Here is a 16,411-nt window from a genome sequence, read left to right on the forward strand (position 1 = left end):
ATACCATTATATAAAATCGTATCGATGAATGCTATGGTGACTTTCCTCAAGATGCTGCTTTCCTCTGATAGTCTGACCACTGACAGGCCGGCCCGAAGGTACCAGTGGCTAAGGTAGAGAAGTTGTTTATATTCTTACCGGCCGGAATAACTTTGTTTGCGAGTTTCAGGTTATGATGTCATTCCAGTGATTGCAGGTCAAACAGTTAAAGAAGACTTATTAAAATGTTGTAACTAAATCGTGTCCATTATGCGACGCTTTGATAAACTAACGCAGTTTCAAATAATTAAGGCTGTTTTTGGCCAAAACCCTGTCGCTTGGGTTAACAGGTTAAGAATGGAAGAACAGTATGTATTCATAATAGACGTATACGTATGTTATTGGTTTACTAGTAAGTGACTAGTGACTCTTATCTATTTTATATGTAATGTGTGCTCAAGAAATAATCGTGGGGAAACCGGCATACCTAAAACCAGAAAGATGAAGAAACCTGGGTGACGACTGGTCATTTGCTTATTAGAAAAAGCAAATGATCAGGAAGCTAAGACAAAAATGTAATGCCCAGTCCTAAACCGTTGTAGCGTTACTGGATACCCAATTGCAAACTGTGAAAATTACTTAAAGGACGAACTTAATAATTGGTCAAATTAAATATAGGTGATATTGGAAAAACTATAAACTATAAAACAATTAACGCCGATATGTGTTAAGTAGATCTAAGCATATTTTAATAGATAAAATCAACATGGTTGACATTAACAAAATATATATATGTTCGACAAACAAAATAATAATAATAATATAAATATTATAACAAAAAAAACAATAACTAACGTTAAAATATATTATTAAAAGGAGTCCCTTTAGGCAAGGTAGGGAGATAAAACATTGCTTAAACTAAAATCAGCCACCAATATATGTTGAACAGAATATAGACATGTCCGTCGGATACATACATACGCAAACCTACTAAAGCAAGTAAATATTATTTAAGATTACTGTAAAATAAATGGCTGTTTTCGGTTTATTACATGATGTAAGTAATTCATCACTTATAAATTGAAAAAGCTAAGAAAATTTAAAAAATAGGTTATTTTAAATGCCTCTAGATAAAGTTTTTTTGTTATTCTAACAATCCTTTAGTAAAAGATTAGGTCGAACGGTATATTTACCATGCTAAAAACATGAACTTATTTGTAAGGCAAATTACATTCTGGACATCAACACGCATTACCATAGACACATAAATCGAGAGTCACAAGACAGCACCGAACACTTGAATAATATTCGCATAAATCATGGTGAATTAATTATTGTTTGAATGTATAGGTATATAATATGATATATACCTGTAGCTAACATTTTAAATGTATGTATATTGTATGGAGTATTCGATTATCTGAATAAGATATATTCCAAGAGGCTCTTTTCGAAGTCTGTTGTTTTTTTAAATCCTATATAAAGAAATGATTTTTCAATTGATATAATATTCATATTGTCTTACTATAATTTGTCGTGTTTTTTGATAAATTATGCAATAATTGTTAGACATTTCCGCCCGCCCTAACATATGTCACATTGATGTAGCCGGCTTTTGCACGGGCAAATTTTCCCATTTTATAATTAAATTATAAACAAATCACATTTGCATTTAAATTCCTTTAGTTTTTCAACTATCTGACAGGTCTCCGTATAATATAAAATAATCAATGTATCTAGAAAATCTGCCTTATTTGTCGCCTTGAACTTGCGTTTATAAGAGTAAATTCAGTATTGTATACATTTGAATGGTCTTACCTCGAGTTAGTTTGATCGGCATTGCACGGATGTCGCGTTCATTCCGACGCCAAACCCCGGAGACACCACTGACACTCGGAACAACTTGTTTGCGCGGAAAAAAAATAAACAAATCGATATATATATCTCATGAGCAAACGAGCGTCTGTGGACAGGAAGCTAGCATAATACCGAGTCCTCCGGTGGGCTAGGGTGGTGGAAACCACGCCCGGGGGCGGAGCGAGGCTTCGCCTGCGCGGATTATCAACCCCGATGCGTTTATTCGTTGATACCACCAAGTATCACTCAACAAAGGATCCGTACAATAAGAGAAAAATTCAGTATTTATCACATGTTAACAATCATTAAAATAATCACACACCGACAATTTAAAAAATAACATAATATCGACTTAAAACTAAATTAAAAAAAACGGTTTCTGTGCGATGCTGAGAGCTAACGCTAGAAGGTACCTCTGCAGATCTGAGGTCACCGGCACTATCTACTTTATAATTAAGGAATATTTAGTGTAAGTTTTGGTACAATATACTTTTTTTAATACAGAAGTGTCTGATAAATCACTCATAATAAACTTAAAATCTTATATAAATTAAATGTTCTAAAAAATCATTCTTTTCATTGATTTTATAGGAAACTCAATTACCTAAATATGATAGCTTTTTAAGCGAAGTGATAAATGTTGTTTTGGTTTTAAACTTTTTACGATATAACTTAATCTATCTATTTAAGAAAACAAAAATTGGTGTTCTGCCTATAAGGCTTTTCGTTGGTAGTCTCGTTTGACCTTGTCCGAAAAATACAATGATATTTGAAGTAACTCGGAAGTTAATGTTTAAGCTTACTGCCTTTTCAATTAGTTTTACAACGAGGAAGACTTTTTGTTAAAGATTGAGACGGACATGAAGAAATATAGTTAAAAAAGATTTTATAATCAATTTCTAATTAATATGAGTATAAAATGATCCTATGTCCATACTCTACTGTATCACCTTGACATGAAAATAAGATCCTTTTTTATGTCGTGAAGAGATCCTAAGTAAAGCGGTGCATGGCCTTGTAATAGACCAATGAAATCGTCAAACGTAGATTCATCGTAGATGAGCATTATTTTACGAAATTTCACCTCTACCGCTTACACCCAAACCCAATCTCTATCGTTTTTGACCATCTGAGATAGATATCGTAATCCACATATTGATAAAAGTGTGTAAGTATGTAAAGATTTTAACTTTACACTAATTTTTCAAAATAATTAAAAAGCATGTTGATATGTTTTAAACATAGATATATATATTTTAATATTATTTGGACGGTTTTATTTACTTTATGTGGTTTATATTGATTATGAAATATTATTGTAAAGAGCGAAGAGATTGCGTTGTATCCGTCGCCCCAGATGGATTTATTTCGTATGGTTTAGTTATTGGGATGCAGATAGGAGATCGATCGATTGTCACGGTCTGATCTCTTGTTCTCATGTTTTTCAATCTGAGATTGTGGTTAATTATTGGGTTCGGGCGTTAGACGTCCGTTGCTCCGCAACTGAACGATTTTCGAACCAGCTGCTCAACGAAGTATTTCCGAACCAATTCGACTTAGGGTCCTTTCCAACCAATTCTTAAAATACCAGCAATGTGAGCCCTCTGGCCTCAACAGTAAGCATAGAAAAATAAGAGTTGCCGTTTCAATCGATATGATCAATATACAATTATAAAGTTATGATTTATTGAAATAAAATTGGTCTCAAAAAGTTTGTGAAACCTTTTCTTTCGATGAGGCAAGGTTTTACTGAAAATCTTTAACGTTTTTTTTTGAATAAGGTTTGGAGGCAATGGATAATGGATATTGATTTCAATTAGTTTCTGTTAAAGAATGTTTACTGTTGAATTAATATGTTGACCTGTACTATTTAAAGATGTGACGTCACTTTAATGCACTTCTTTACGTAATATTATATTGATAATATTTTCTTACAAATCTATTTAAATAGAAAAATACAATGTATATAAAGGTAGGGCTACAATAGATGGCTTTCCATAACTTTAGTTAAAAAAAATAACTCTAGCTTATTTCACATGTTGCTTGTCATAAATATTAGCTATAAGATGTAGGTATTTTTTATTAATTGTATTATTAATTAAAAACTTTAGTAGGACAACGATTAATCAAATGATTTGCTGTTTACATACCTCCTGTATATAGTTTATATATGAACATTTGACTCAAACAAGCGTCCAGGCATGTCTCATATCTTTGTGGTGGAGTATAAAAAGCGGTGAGTATTTTATTTATATAATATTATTAAAGTATAACTAAATACATATAACAATGAATTGCTTCTTAAGATATTTCAACAGCATTTTCCGGAAATAGGCTAATATTCACACTCCAACCATAACCAATAAAGTACTTGGAGATACAGTATTTCTAAATCAAACTGCTTTACCACAGGGTTGAAACTTGTAGGCAAACTGATACCTAATTAGTGTAATAACATTATCTGCTAAATTGCTTCTAGGGTTACCTTGCCAGTTCTGAAAATTAGTAATATATAAAGGCAGTAAATGTAAAATTAGAAATTTAACCCTTCTTTGCATGATTTTTTCTATTTAAAAAAAAATCAGTGTGATGTAATTAATGTTCTAGATTAAAGGAAAAATATTTAAAAAAATCCTAGTGTTAATAAAAATATGTAAAATGTAAAAAACAATATGATGGAAATTTACATCATCATGCATTGTCACATATTTAGCTCAGTACTAAATAAATAAAAAAATATAGTTTACTCAATCTTCTTTATGATAATTTTAAAAACAATTATTGTTCTTATTTAAGCATAAATTGATGCCACATTTATTACACGAAATTGTGGAATATCCTTTGCATTTTGGAAATTTGCACCGGAGTGACCCCCCTACTTTTGGCCAATGTTCAGCACCATCTTTTCTTATCTCTTTTGGAGGTGGTGGAGCTGGAGAACCTTTTCTTTTTTTTGACTGTAGTTCTTCTTCTAGTATACTGGTACTAGGACGCCCTCTTTTAGCTCCTATGATGGTTCCTCTGTTGCATAGCACAAAGGCCAATTCATTTCTGAATTGGCCCATTGTAAGCAGACTCTTTTTAGGTTTACCTCTTTCTTGAGCATTTTTTTTATAAATAATCCAAGAGTTTATAATAGCTAGATCAAATAGATGAAAAAAAATACGCAAATACCACTTTTTAGACCTCAATTTTATATGATTTCTGCCTAAAAAGCTATCCATGAGATCTACTCCTCCCATATGTTTATTGTACTCTTGGACAATAAACGGGCAAGTAATATCAATTTTTCCTTTAGTTATCCTGTCAAATCTACTGACTTTAGTGATGCTCCAGAATAAGAAGATAACAGGGTTACTATCTTATTATCTTTCCAAGCCACACAACTCAAATCTATACCATCATGCACAGATACTCTTTCCTCAAAACTACCTCTGGGCACAGATTTTTCACACAGTTCCCACTGTGTGAATTCCTGATTTCGCTAAAAAAACTACCAATGGCAAAGAGGTATAAAAATTATCAAAGTATATGATGTGGTTTTGCTTTCTTGGCACTCCTCGAAGCAAACAAACTACAACATTTCCTGTTGCACCAAGATCTGGTTCATCTGGGATCAGAACATATAATTTGAAGCCCCATTTATGTGGCTTCTTAGGCAGATACTGTTTTAAAAAATGTCCTATTTTGGTAGAACACATCTGTTCATCCACAGAAAGTCTTTGATTCATTGGCACTGTGGCAAACCTCTCATTGAGATGCTTGATAACAGGGCGGATTTTATAAAGCCTGTCCTGTCTTGTGCTAGGAAATTTGATTACTGACATGTATAATAATATACCAAAAAACTTATACAAATCATATTCTGTAAATGTTATAGATGAACTGGGATTACTCTGTATTATATATAAATTTGTCTCCTCTACCAATGTTTTGATAAAATCTTCAGTGATAAAATGGTTAAAACATTGATATGGAGTTTCTAGGTGTGATAGACCACCTGAAGCAGTAGAACTCCCCAAGAAAGTAATTTTATCAGAGTCATACACTAGATTCCTTTTTTTCCAAATCAAGCTTCTTTTGTCAAATAGAAAACTGGATGAAGATTGCAAATTGGATGAAGTTGATGGGTGAGAGGGTTCTTGATCTTCTGGTTCTACAAGAGGAGGATCAATGTCAGTAGTTTCATCATCATCATCATCGTCATCGTCGTTCTCCTCCTGCAACACTCTTATAACTTCACCAGCATCGCTGTTTTCATCATCGGAATCTTGGTCATCAAGGCCGTCTTCTGAGAGCCAACCGTCTTCTAACTTACTAAGATAATCTTCAATTTCTCTTTCATTCAAGTTTCCCTAAAACAACATAAAATAAACATTTACAAAAAATGTTTGCCATACATTACAAGTGAGGTTACTGCATAGTGATGTAAATTTCTATCACATCATTTTGAGAAATTTATTCATAGTGTTTTGATATAAATTGTACATAAAATAACAAAAACATGAAAACAAACCTTCTTTCCACTCATTTTCACTTTTATTGTATTTTATATCTCCGTTTATATTTCCAGATAACAATTTAAAATCTCGCACTTTTCTTCCAGTCACAGCAAACAGCGGAATGACAAGTTCTAGGCCTGGTAATTCACTGTGACGTTTGCTATTTTTTGACAACTGCGTTTTGTTGTACGTAATAGTCGCTTATAAAGTTGCCAGCAACAACATATTTACAGTACAAGGGTTTTGAGTACCTTTATTTGTTGACTAAATAATAAATATTATGATTGAAATTTCCATCATCATGCAAAGAAGGGTTAATGATTTAGATGGTGACTACATGATTTTTGATTTTTAATAACTTTTATATTTTATATATTAGCTTGGAAAATCTATTTTTTCCGTAGGCTCTACTTTAGAATTGATTTATAACAATTTAGCAAATAAATTATTAACAGGAAACAATTTTATTTACGTAATAAATCGAAGGCAATATCTCTATGTCGTGGCCCGTTCGGGGAACTAATTATTACATGAAGTGAATCGATCAAATGCACTAATAGCTTTTGGTTACTAGAGAAGTGATAAAAGAGTTTGTAAAATTTAATAAGACACAAGTAGAAAGAATTAACGAAGTGCAATATGCCATCTTTCCCAGGCAAACCAATTTTAATTTTGCATTTGGTATAAAATTTATTTATTTTATTTAAATTTATCCTACAAAGTCTAGGATAAAATTATATATGGCATAATATAGTAGTCGTGGTATTTTTATAATATAATAGAATCGAATAGGTCAACACTAGTTAGATAGCCGCATACTAATTTAAAGGCAGTCTCATATGTGTTAGCTAATTCGGTTCGACTCGCGTTTAGTGCTAATAAAAATGTAGGGTTTTATTAGGGGTGACTGGGAAGTTAGGGGATGTATTAGTCAACCCTAAAAAGGGGGTACGTAATCTCCCATTCACTTTCGAAAATTAGTAAGTAATACTATAGTAAGGTCTAAATATCAGTCGTATTCCCTACCTCAACTTTTTCTAATCTTGGCAACAGTATGTATCATCATAAAAATTTAAGAAAGACGTTGTTATAAATAACATCCATCTAACCAGACTGTATCCCTTCTAACTGTTTAGACAGATTTTTTATACTTTTCTATTTGCTTTAAAAATATGAAAGGCTAGCTATGCCTCTCTTTGCTTCGCATTGCCCTGCCCTTGTCACCTAAAAAGTGCCCAAGCGAATGTGTCTGAAACAATAATAATCCTAAAACACTAATTGCCTATGTAATAAAAATGATCAAAGAAACGGATTCAATATCACTCACTATTATTGGCTAAATTATAAGACAATTACTTGTTTTAGAAATCAATTCCAAATTTGTTCTTTTTAACCATCAGATGAGTATTTAATTCATGAAACAATCGAAGATCACACGTCCGTTGCGCAAACACCCGAATGGCAAAAGACATCAAATAAAAAGGTTAATCAGCACGCAATTCGTCAGATTCCTGACTTATCCTATTTCTGCTTGATTGCTCCTTTACAAGAGGATTGCTATGACCTAAGCCCTTATCGGGCGGATCTTAAGCTATGCTTTTACACTTGAGTCTTCAAGTGAAAAAAATATATACTAGGATGAAACCCATTCGAAAAGGAGGAAAATATTATAAAAATTAATAATTTTCGGGCGATGTGAGGTCGGGAAGGGGAAGTGGGTGAGTTTTTACAAAAAAAAACACGAAATTTAATGAAAACATACCTTTTAATGTCCTTAATACGCTGTAATTTGTTTGATTTGAAATATTTATTTTATCACCTTATTTTGAACTAATATCGAGAAAGCACCATAATTTTCAATCTAATATTCACCCATCAAAATATTGGCTTTTTTCAAAAAATCGGTGTGTTTTTTGTTCATTAAAATTCTACTTTCCGATGGTAAATAATAAAATATATACATTATTTTGGTAAAACTTCTCAGAAAATAATAAGACGTCTACGTTTGAGAAAGTTGTACTTAGTATCCTCTTTAAATTATATGCGTAGATGCCTATTTACTATTATTTTAAGATAACTTATATACACTTGGGAAGCTCCAGCATATAAATCCATGTTAGGTTAAGCATAGGTATTATAATAGTAATATAGGTTTTAAGTCGGAACGTGGACCGTCGACAACGACCTTGGTGTTTCCAACGTCCAAAATTAATAAATTAAAAAATTTGACAATAAGAACAAGCAAGTGATAGACAGTTTCATTGTCTTTTCACCATAGATAATTCAGCATGACATGGTCTTTATTAACTTGGCCTAATTTGGGGCTTTCGAAAAAATCACTTATTCAGAGGACTGATCCACTACCCAAAAAAATGTATGGTCACGTGACACAACAAAAAAAAAATCACTTGTCTATATATATATTAATATATAGACAAGTAATAAACACCAAATAATTAGAACGCTTCCGTTGCTACTCCATTTGTCAAATATCCAAAGTTAGTTGCGAACAGAGAAACATAAATATCATAATACAAAAATGTTTCGTGAAGTATTCATTTGAATTGAAACATTTTTTTGTACCTAGTGCTTCTTTTCAGTGTAATTTTTATTCATATTTCAAATCCACAATTTATTATACTAGATTTTAGTATGTTTTTCTTTGTAGTTCATCAATTGGCATCATACAAATTCATAGCATAATGACATTAAAGGGTCACGACTGCCTAAAAGTTAGAGGCTTATTACACTATGCGATATTCAGACTGACTTAGTAAAAGGCTTATTACACTATGCGATATTCAGACTGTCTGAGTAAGACTGTCTTAAAATCTAATTAGCAAGCTCGCTATTACACTGGACTGAATACCGCATGCTAACTCATTTTAACTCATTTGCAAAGCGTACGTAGTCGGTGACGGATGTCGCCATGTGACTTAAGAAACTACCTTAGAGTAGGAGTTGCCGAGTTTGAATGACTATTAAAATGTTATATTAGTAATTTATATTATTATATGTAATGTAATAGATACTCCATACATTCAATATGGCAATAAAAATGGCATGTCTCGGTACAAATCAAGAACAGAACCAGGCTGGCACACTTTAGTATGTTGTCATTGGAGAATCGCAGAAAATTTATTTAAATTTATTGACACATCGTTTGCAGCTAAGATATTCTATATTAAGATTGATTGTCCGAACCTTCTTTCTAAATTTAAGATTCATGTTTGTTTTTACCAATGTATCAGTGTGTCGAGCGTTGGCTAACTTTATCTATAAAAAATAAATAACATTCCAAATACTTTTTTTTCTTGCGAACACGACATGGTGCACGCGGCCACAGAAAACAAACATGTACAAACGTCTTTGCTCTGCGACTGCCGCGCGCTGACTGAATGGTTTAGCGTGCTAAGTCTTATTACACTACACGATATTCAGCAAGTAAGCCAGTAAGCACCGCCGAACCCATTCGGTCGGTCTAATTAGACAGGCTAACTGGCTAACTCTTATTACACTAGGCTGAATCTTAGTAAGACTGTCTGAATATCGCGTGGTGTAATAAGCCTTTAACTTTGTCTAAAATGTCACAGAGTACTTTCAAACTTTGAAGTTTGAATAAATTGAATATGATAGTACCATGACCAATATACATCATTAATTCAAATTATTTATTCGTGTTTTTTAATTATTCACTTCGACCTTTGGCCTAGATTATTCTTTTAACTAAAATGAGTGATAACAGATTAAGTGCATGGTAATAAGTGACAAATGCATAACGCCAAAGTAACCACAAAATCATAAATTATTTTTCCTGGATCAGACGCCAAAAACAAGGATAATAATCGGTTCGCGTTTGCTTGTAAAATTTGTTACACCATAATACTAATAATAAAATAATTTGATAAACGTTTTCTTCTACCAGTCGTAATAAAAGTGAACCTGAATCGGAAAGATCAACACCTTTAATAGAGAAAGATATATAAAAGTTGTGAAGTGAATATGGAAAAGAAATTATCACTCAAGGAACTTATGACCGCTTATCGAAGATGGGTTATTAATAATCCATCTTTGGTGACAGACGTAGAAACAGTGGCGACGTGGTCCTCCTATTTTATTGCTGGTAAGATTAATAAATCACCTATCGTTTCGGAACTTGTATATGCATTATCGAAACTACTTTCCTTATTCAATGACAAGATTATTACCGATGCCTATGGCAACAATGCTTCCCAATTCAGTTTACAAGAACAGATAAAATTATGGCTTACAATTGTCCATTATTGTGAAGTTTTTGTTGAACTCGTTGTAAAATACAAGTGTGGTTCTCGTGGGAAGTGGACAGCAGCAATAATAATACAAATGTTTAAGTGTTCATCTGCATTGGTATTGCTCTTTAGATTTAAGGATATACCTATACAACATCCACCAATACCAGCATTACAACGAAAGAAATTTACCGAAACAGTAGAATCTGAAGAAAATAGAGATGCTTTCTTTACCTTAAAAAGGTCAGGTAGACTTGTCCGTAGGGTGGAAGGTGCTCCACCTATAAGTCTTCGTGATTGGCAACCTATAAAAGTAGAAGATAACAGCATACCGTCTGCTATTGAAATACGAGATTTAAAACATGCAGAGTTAATACATATATTTAAACCAATAGTACATCTTGCTGCAATGAAACTATTTGGAAATAAATCCTGGAAGCAGTGGCTGATTGCTTTGGGATTAGATGTTGCTAGTTTTCAACTGTACAATAAGCACATTGATGAAATAAGCTATGAGCAAAGGTTAGAAATAAGTAGAAGAAAGTTAAGTCTGGTTTTGTATTTATTGAGAAGTCCTATGTATAATAGTTACTCCAAAAGACTTATTGAAAATTTCCTTGAATCAACTTCTAACAGAATACCAGCAATGTCTTTTATTTGTCAACCCATAATACAGTATTTAAATCATTGGCAAGATATATACTTTTATATGTGGGCTATGTGATGAATTTATTAATTCATCAAATATTATTTCATTTATAGTGTATGTATTGGTTTCAATTAATTGTGTATGATTATTAAAGATTACTTTTTAAAATGATGGTGTATGTTTAAACTTCTTCTATATAGTATGCTTTGCTCTATAATTTATATAAAAGAAAATTATAGATTTTATATAACTGCTCCACTTATTAACAACTTTTTTAGGAAATATGTTGTCATAAAATAATTACATACTCAATTCCCTATGATTATAGTATTTTAAACTTACATATAGTTGCTTATTAATATCTTTCATAATTACTTTAAAAGAAGTGTTTACCCTGAAATTAATATGTAGATACATAATATAATGTCAAGATATTTAAAGGGATTTTCAAATGTAAAAATAAAAAAATCATGACATATTCTTTATTATGCGTTTCACCATTGTAACAATTATTTACTAACTATAATTGTATTAATACAAGCTACAAATGCAGTTATTTTTACATTTATTTAAACATGAGGACACATTTCTTTTTCATAATAGATATACAATATTACTTAATCTGAGAAGTATTCAAAAATGTGTTTGGTTTTATTAAAAATCAAATTTGTACTTAAATTAAGTGATAATAATAAAACTAAACTAAACTAATAATATATAAACTCTAATTAATTTAACATACATCCATCATCATGTGTCATAATACACTAATAATATAAATCTTGAAAAAAATTAGTACATAAAATACTTGTTCTATATAATATTTCTAATTGATTTAATCATTACGTCTAATAAACAAATTGCCTACTTTGAAGAATAGCAGCAAGTCAATGTTATGGCTAATGCCAAAGTTCCTGTAGTTTCAAGTAGACCTGAAAATTTGATTTTAATTAGCATTTAATTTTACGCATATCTTCTGTGTGTGTATTAAAATGGATTCAAGAAGTTAAGATATACAATTATACATGCATTTTATGTTGTAGGGTAGACAACATCTGATAATACTCTAGTGACATAAAATTTTACAATTAAATAATAACAGGAACAGCATATGTTGCATAAAAATTTATGACTAATATTTTATTAGGATTGTTGGTATTAGGTTTACTTTTTGACTTATAATTTAAACTCTAAACTATTATTAATCAAGAAAACCATTAGAAAAACAACCAATCCTTTAGTGAAATTCTTTTATATGAATTTCCTAATAAGCTTAATGTGAGTATTCCAGTGTCACTGGTAATGTTCCTCCATATTGTGAATATCTTGATGGAACTTCTTCTATTTTTAGAGACACATATTACAACCAAGCTGTTAGAAATGTGGCTAGTCACAGACAGTTCGGGTGTCGAAAGGTAATCCAAAGAAAACATGTTACACCTGCTTTATGAACTCCATAGCAATTAGTCTACAATTATATAAATATTTCTCGTCATGGAAAAAACAACTTGGTTGATTTGAAGTTTAAATGTTACTTATTACAAAAATATGTCTGATAGCTATATGTAAAAACTAGAGCTGCTTTACATTTATCTTAGTAGAATCAGTGACTTAACAACAGGTATAAAATTCCATGCAACAAAAAAAAAAGTTTAATTTTATTCCCTTGTGTTATTAACTACAAGGAATATCTAGAAATTAAGATGAATATTATAATGTTTTAAGTATACTATTATTGACTATTATTAAGACAGGTTGGGAACAACAACCACAGCTAATGCAATGCCATGAACATTAAGAATATCTAAGGATCTATTGACGCCTCAACTATCTCAAAACATCTGATTTTTTTCTGAACCAATGCAATGAAATTTCTTCAAGAAAAGATTGTGCCAATTCTTAAAAGGCTGGCAATGCACTTGTAAGCTTTCTGGTTCTGTAAGTGTGTATGGGTTGGGATATCACAAAAAATCAGATGATAAAAGAAAGTTATCTTATTGCAGGTATCACTAGCACTCTATAAAGCCAGAAAGACATGACTATAGTAAACCTTGCAAATATGCACTGAAGGATTAGAGATTTCTACTAATTTTATGTTTATGGGAATATTTACCTAATTATTGAGCCAGTCCCAGGAATCGTCGTCTGCTTCGGGTTTTTTCTTAATGGTAAAATTCTTTAAATCCAGGGGTGAATTGGATATACCAACTTGAGATAAATCACGTGTATCAATGTTGTTTTGTGTAGCCACTGATTTCCATGGTGGCTGTGATTGCTCATCCCTAAAAAAAGATATTGATCTTTTAGGCTGACTGTAGATCAAGGCTATGAATGTAGAGTACAATTACAAGAGGTTGATTACAGTATATTAAACTTCCTATCAGAATGAATTAAATCAATATCTAACTACTATAGCTCACAATGTTACTTATGGAATGCTTGTTATAATATTAAAGGAATGGATATAGTTATCAAAATAAATTTGGCATTCATAAATTATGATCATAAAAAACATATTTTCAGATTATTATTTTTTTAATCATATTTAATTTTAGTTACCATTTAGGAAATGGTTCTGAATTAGAAAACTTCATAGCGCCGTAACTTTGTGGTTGGTTATCAATACTAGTATTGCTAGCTCGAAAAGGTTCAGATGTACCACCTAATGAACTCCAACGACCGCCACGGATCACCTAAAACAAGATAAATTAATCCTAAAATTTTAAACAGTTTCAAAACTTCCAGGACATTATTTGTACTTAAGGCAAGTTGTAAATTAGGCAAAAGGGTCTGTAAAACTGTGCTGTATTTTTTATAATTGTTCTTATGTTGTTGTTACCATGTAACATGGTTGTACATTTACAATTTTTTATTCAAAATGATACATACACAATGTCTGTTGGGGTTGCCCTAAGAAATACTGTGTAAGGTAAGGTAAGGTAGGTGGGCTCAGTTTCCGCAACTAGACTCGAAATTGGTCCGTTTTGCGTAAAGCCCTGGCTACTTAAGCCAGCCCAGCTCCTTCCAGAAGCACAGAAGTCTCCTGGGCACTTCACAAATTACTTGTATATATTCAAACAAAATAACTTCATTCAAACGAAATACTGTGTATATTCAAACAAAACCAAATAATATAGACATAGATTACCCTTTCTGCGACTACACTTGTCATTTCTGAGACTTTCTCTGTAGTTGAACGTGCTGCTTTAGTCATGGAATTAGCAAATAAAGACCAGCCCTTAAAAATAAAAATGTTATTTATATTTGCTTAAACATGCTATGAATTTCAATAGTAAAAACTATATATAATCCATGTACAACAATAAAATAATATCATTAGGCCAGTTTTTCACCTGGCGCAAATATAAGTTAGTTAATCAAATTCTTATCAACATAAGATAATACTCACCGATGCCAATGATGACAAGGCATTGTCCACCATATGTTTATGATTATCAGGTGAGGTTGGTCTAGAGAGAGACTGTTGAGTATTTCCAAAGCCTGTGTAACGGTTACTACCATACTCACTGCTAATGAAAAAGTAATATTAAATTTATTAAGACTTTTAAAGATAAAAATAATAATAGGAATTAGGTCAGACTTTTCAAGAAGGGTCTAGTTTTGTTTTAGTTAGTATAATAATGTTAAATTTGATGCAATTTTGAATAAACGAAACCTTAAAGTTACTAAAAATCCTTACTGATAACTGATATTATTGTCAGAGCCACTGCCATGAAAAGAAGTTTCATCAGAAGAATAAGAATTCTGTGATTGATTCCATTGTGTAGGGCGCTCAACTACTTCAGGTTTAAAATCAGAAGGACTCCAATCAGAGCCAACAGCTAGAGCTGCTATCTACAAGAAAATTTATAATTGTTTTATTTAAATTAAAACAGTTGATAAAGTTAATAATAACAAATTGATACCTTCTGCCTGTACATAGCAGCTGCTTTGGTGTTATATTTCTGAGAGATCTTCATATCAGGGGAATAATCTGCCTGTTCTTCAAAGAACTGTTTAGCTCTAGAATTTCCACCAACCTACATTTGTCCAACATTATAAGTTATCATGTGATTCAATTTATTATACAGTGCAGTGATTTACGATGATTAACATTATAAAATAAGCATATAAGAAGAATAGTCTTTCAGGTTTTTAAACTAATAGGATATATAGCATTGAACTAAGTGTCATTACTCCATGTCATTCATAATTTTCCTTTATAGGTAAGAAAATAAACCAAATAAAAAATGCCTAGTTAATTAATTTTTTGAAAATGAGTGGTATAATAAAAAATTTCACCTAAAAAAATTAAAAACTAATTGCACTCCTTAAATTGGCAATAGCACGCTTTGTACTTACTTAATAACTATGTATAACTAACTAAAATTATCTGCATTTACAAAGTGAGAAAAATATAATTGATCATGCTCCTTAACAGTGTATATCATATTATAATGTCTTACTACTCACTATCATTTTGTCCAATTCTATGTCTTTCCATTTGTCCATAGTAACAGAACGTACAAAAGAAAGATGTACACCAAGACTACGATGAACGCCAGAGCACTCTAAACAGATCCATATGCCATAAGTTACCGACACCCATTGTGGATTTAATGTACCACATTCAAAGCATTTCTATAAAGTAATAAACAATAAATGAAGCTCTTACAAAAAATAGAACAATAATATAGTAAGAAAAATAACACAATTTATTTATACTTACTTCGTTCTCGTGTAAGTTGCGAATAGAATTTAATTTGCGACGTGTTCTTGGCGAAGCCATAATTATATTTACAATTACCACTTTACAACACACTAATATTATATATGAATAAATTTTTAACTATTAGGATGATCGGCTATTTGTAATAGATTCGATTATTTTTTTAAAATACGTGGAACTTCCAATTCGATTTTACAGTTGACTACAGATTACCTATTTGATATTTCACTGAACCACAGATTGCCTGTTACATTTTATCACATATTATAAGTATAGGTCTACCAGTGTCTGATGGCAAAAAGGGAAAAAAGAAATTGACGCTAGCAATACTGGGGAAATTGGAGTAAAACGTTTTAATACTTTTTTTTTCTTGTAGCCAGTGTTCGCAACCGTTCGATAATTATCGTACATGAACGATAATTTCATA

General features: G+C 31.5%; 4 protein-coding genes across 5 annotated transcripts in view; 1 reads left to right on the forward strand and 3 right to left on the reverse strand.

The window, feature by feature from the left end:
- The window catches only part of LOC111001046 (DNA-binding protein D-ETS-3), a 57,145-nt gene extending 55,265 nt beyond the window's left edge, over positions 1-1,880 (reverse strand). Inside the window, exon 1 of the mRNA XM_045634180.1 lies at positions 1,798-1,880. The gene's annotated coding sequence lies outside the window, so the exon portion shown is untranslated. The remainder of the gene's footprint in view (positions 1-1,797) is intronic.
- Positions 1,881-4,584: 2,704 nt separating this feature from the next.
- LOC110999879 (piggyBac transposable element-derived protein 4) lies at positions 4,585-6,464 on the reverse strand. Its single transcript, XM_022269149.2, has 2 exons — positions 6,353-6,464; positions 4,585-6,191 (listed from the first exon to the last, which is right to left on the reverse strand). Exons 1-2 carry the CDS (start codon positions 6,365-6,367, stop codon positions 5,286-5,288), a joined length of 921 nt encoding a protein of 306 aa, XP_022124841.2. The 5' UTR covers positions 6,368-6,464; the 3' UTR covers positions 4,585-5,285.
- A 3,459-nt stretch (positions 6,465-9,923) lies between these two features.
- Positions 9,924-11,426, forward strand: LOC111000655 (peroxisomal membrane protein PEX16). The gene has a single exon (XM_022270188.2). The coding sequence runs from the start codon at positions 10,341-10,343 to the stop codon at positions 11,328-11,330; it is 990 nt and encodes a 329-aa protein (XP_022125880.1). The 5' UTR covers positions 9,924-10,340; the 3' UTR covers positions 11,331-11,426.
- Positions 11,427-11,963: 537 nt separating this feature from the next.
- On the reverse strand, positions 11,964-16,192 carry LOC111000189 (ADP-ribosylation factor GTPase-activating protein 1). Of its 2 annotated transcripts, none has more exons than XM_045634121.1 (9): positions 15,985-16,192; positions 15,729-15,896; positions 15,182-15,295; positions 14,956-15,110; positions 14,665-14,782; positions 14,404-14,493; positions 13,815-13,948; positions 13,369-13,537; positions 11,964-12,187 (listed from the first exon to the last, which is right to left on the reverse strand). In XM_045634121.1, exons 1-8 carry the CDS (start codon positions 16,042-16,044, stop codon positions 13,369-13,371), a joined length of 1,008 nt encoding a protein of 335 aa, XP_045490077.1. In that variant the 5' UTR covers positions 16,045-16,192; the 3' UTR covers positions 11,964-12,187. The 2 variants fall into 2 exon arrangements, with proteins under 2 accessions (XP_045490077.1, XP_022125249.1); XM_022269557.2 differs by having other exon boundaries at positions 14,665-14,785; positions 15,985-16,190.
- Positions 16,193-16,411: the final 219 nt, after the last annotated feature.

This window comes from Pieris rapae, chromosome Z (assembly GCF_905147795.1).
Source record: "Pieris rapae chromosome Z, ilPieRapa1.1, whole genome shotgun sequence".
NCBI lineage: Eukaryota > Metazoa > Arthropoda > Insecta > Lepidoptera > Pieridae > Pieris > Pieris rapae.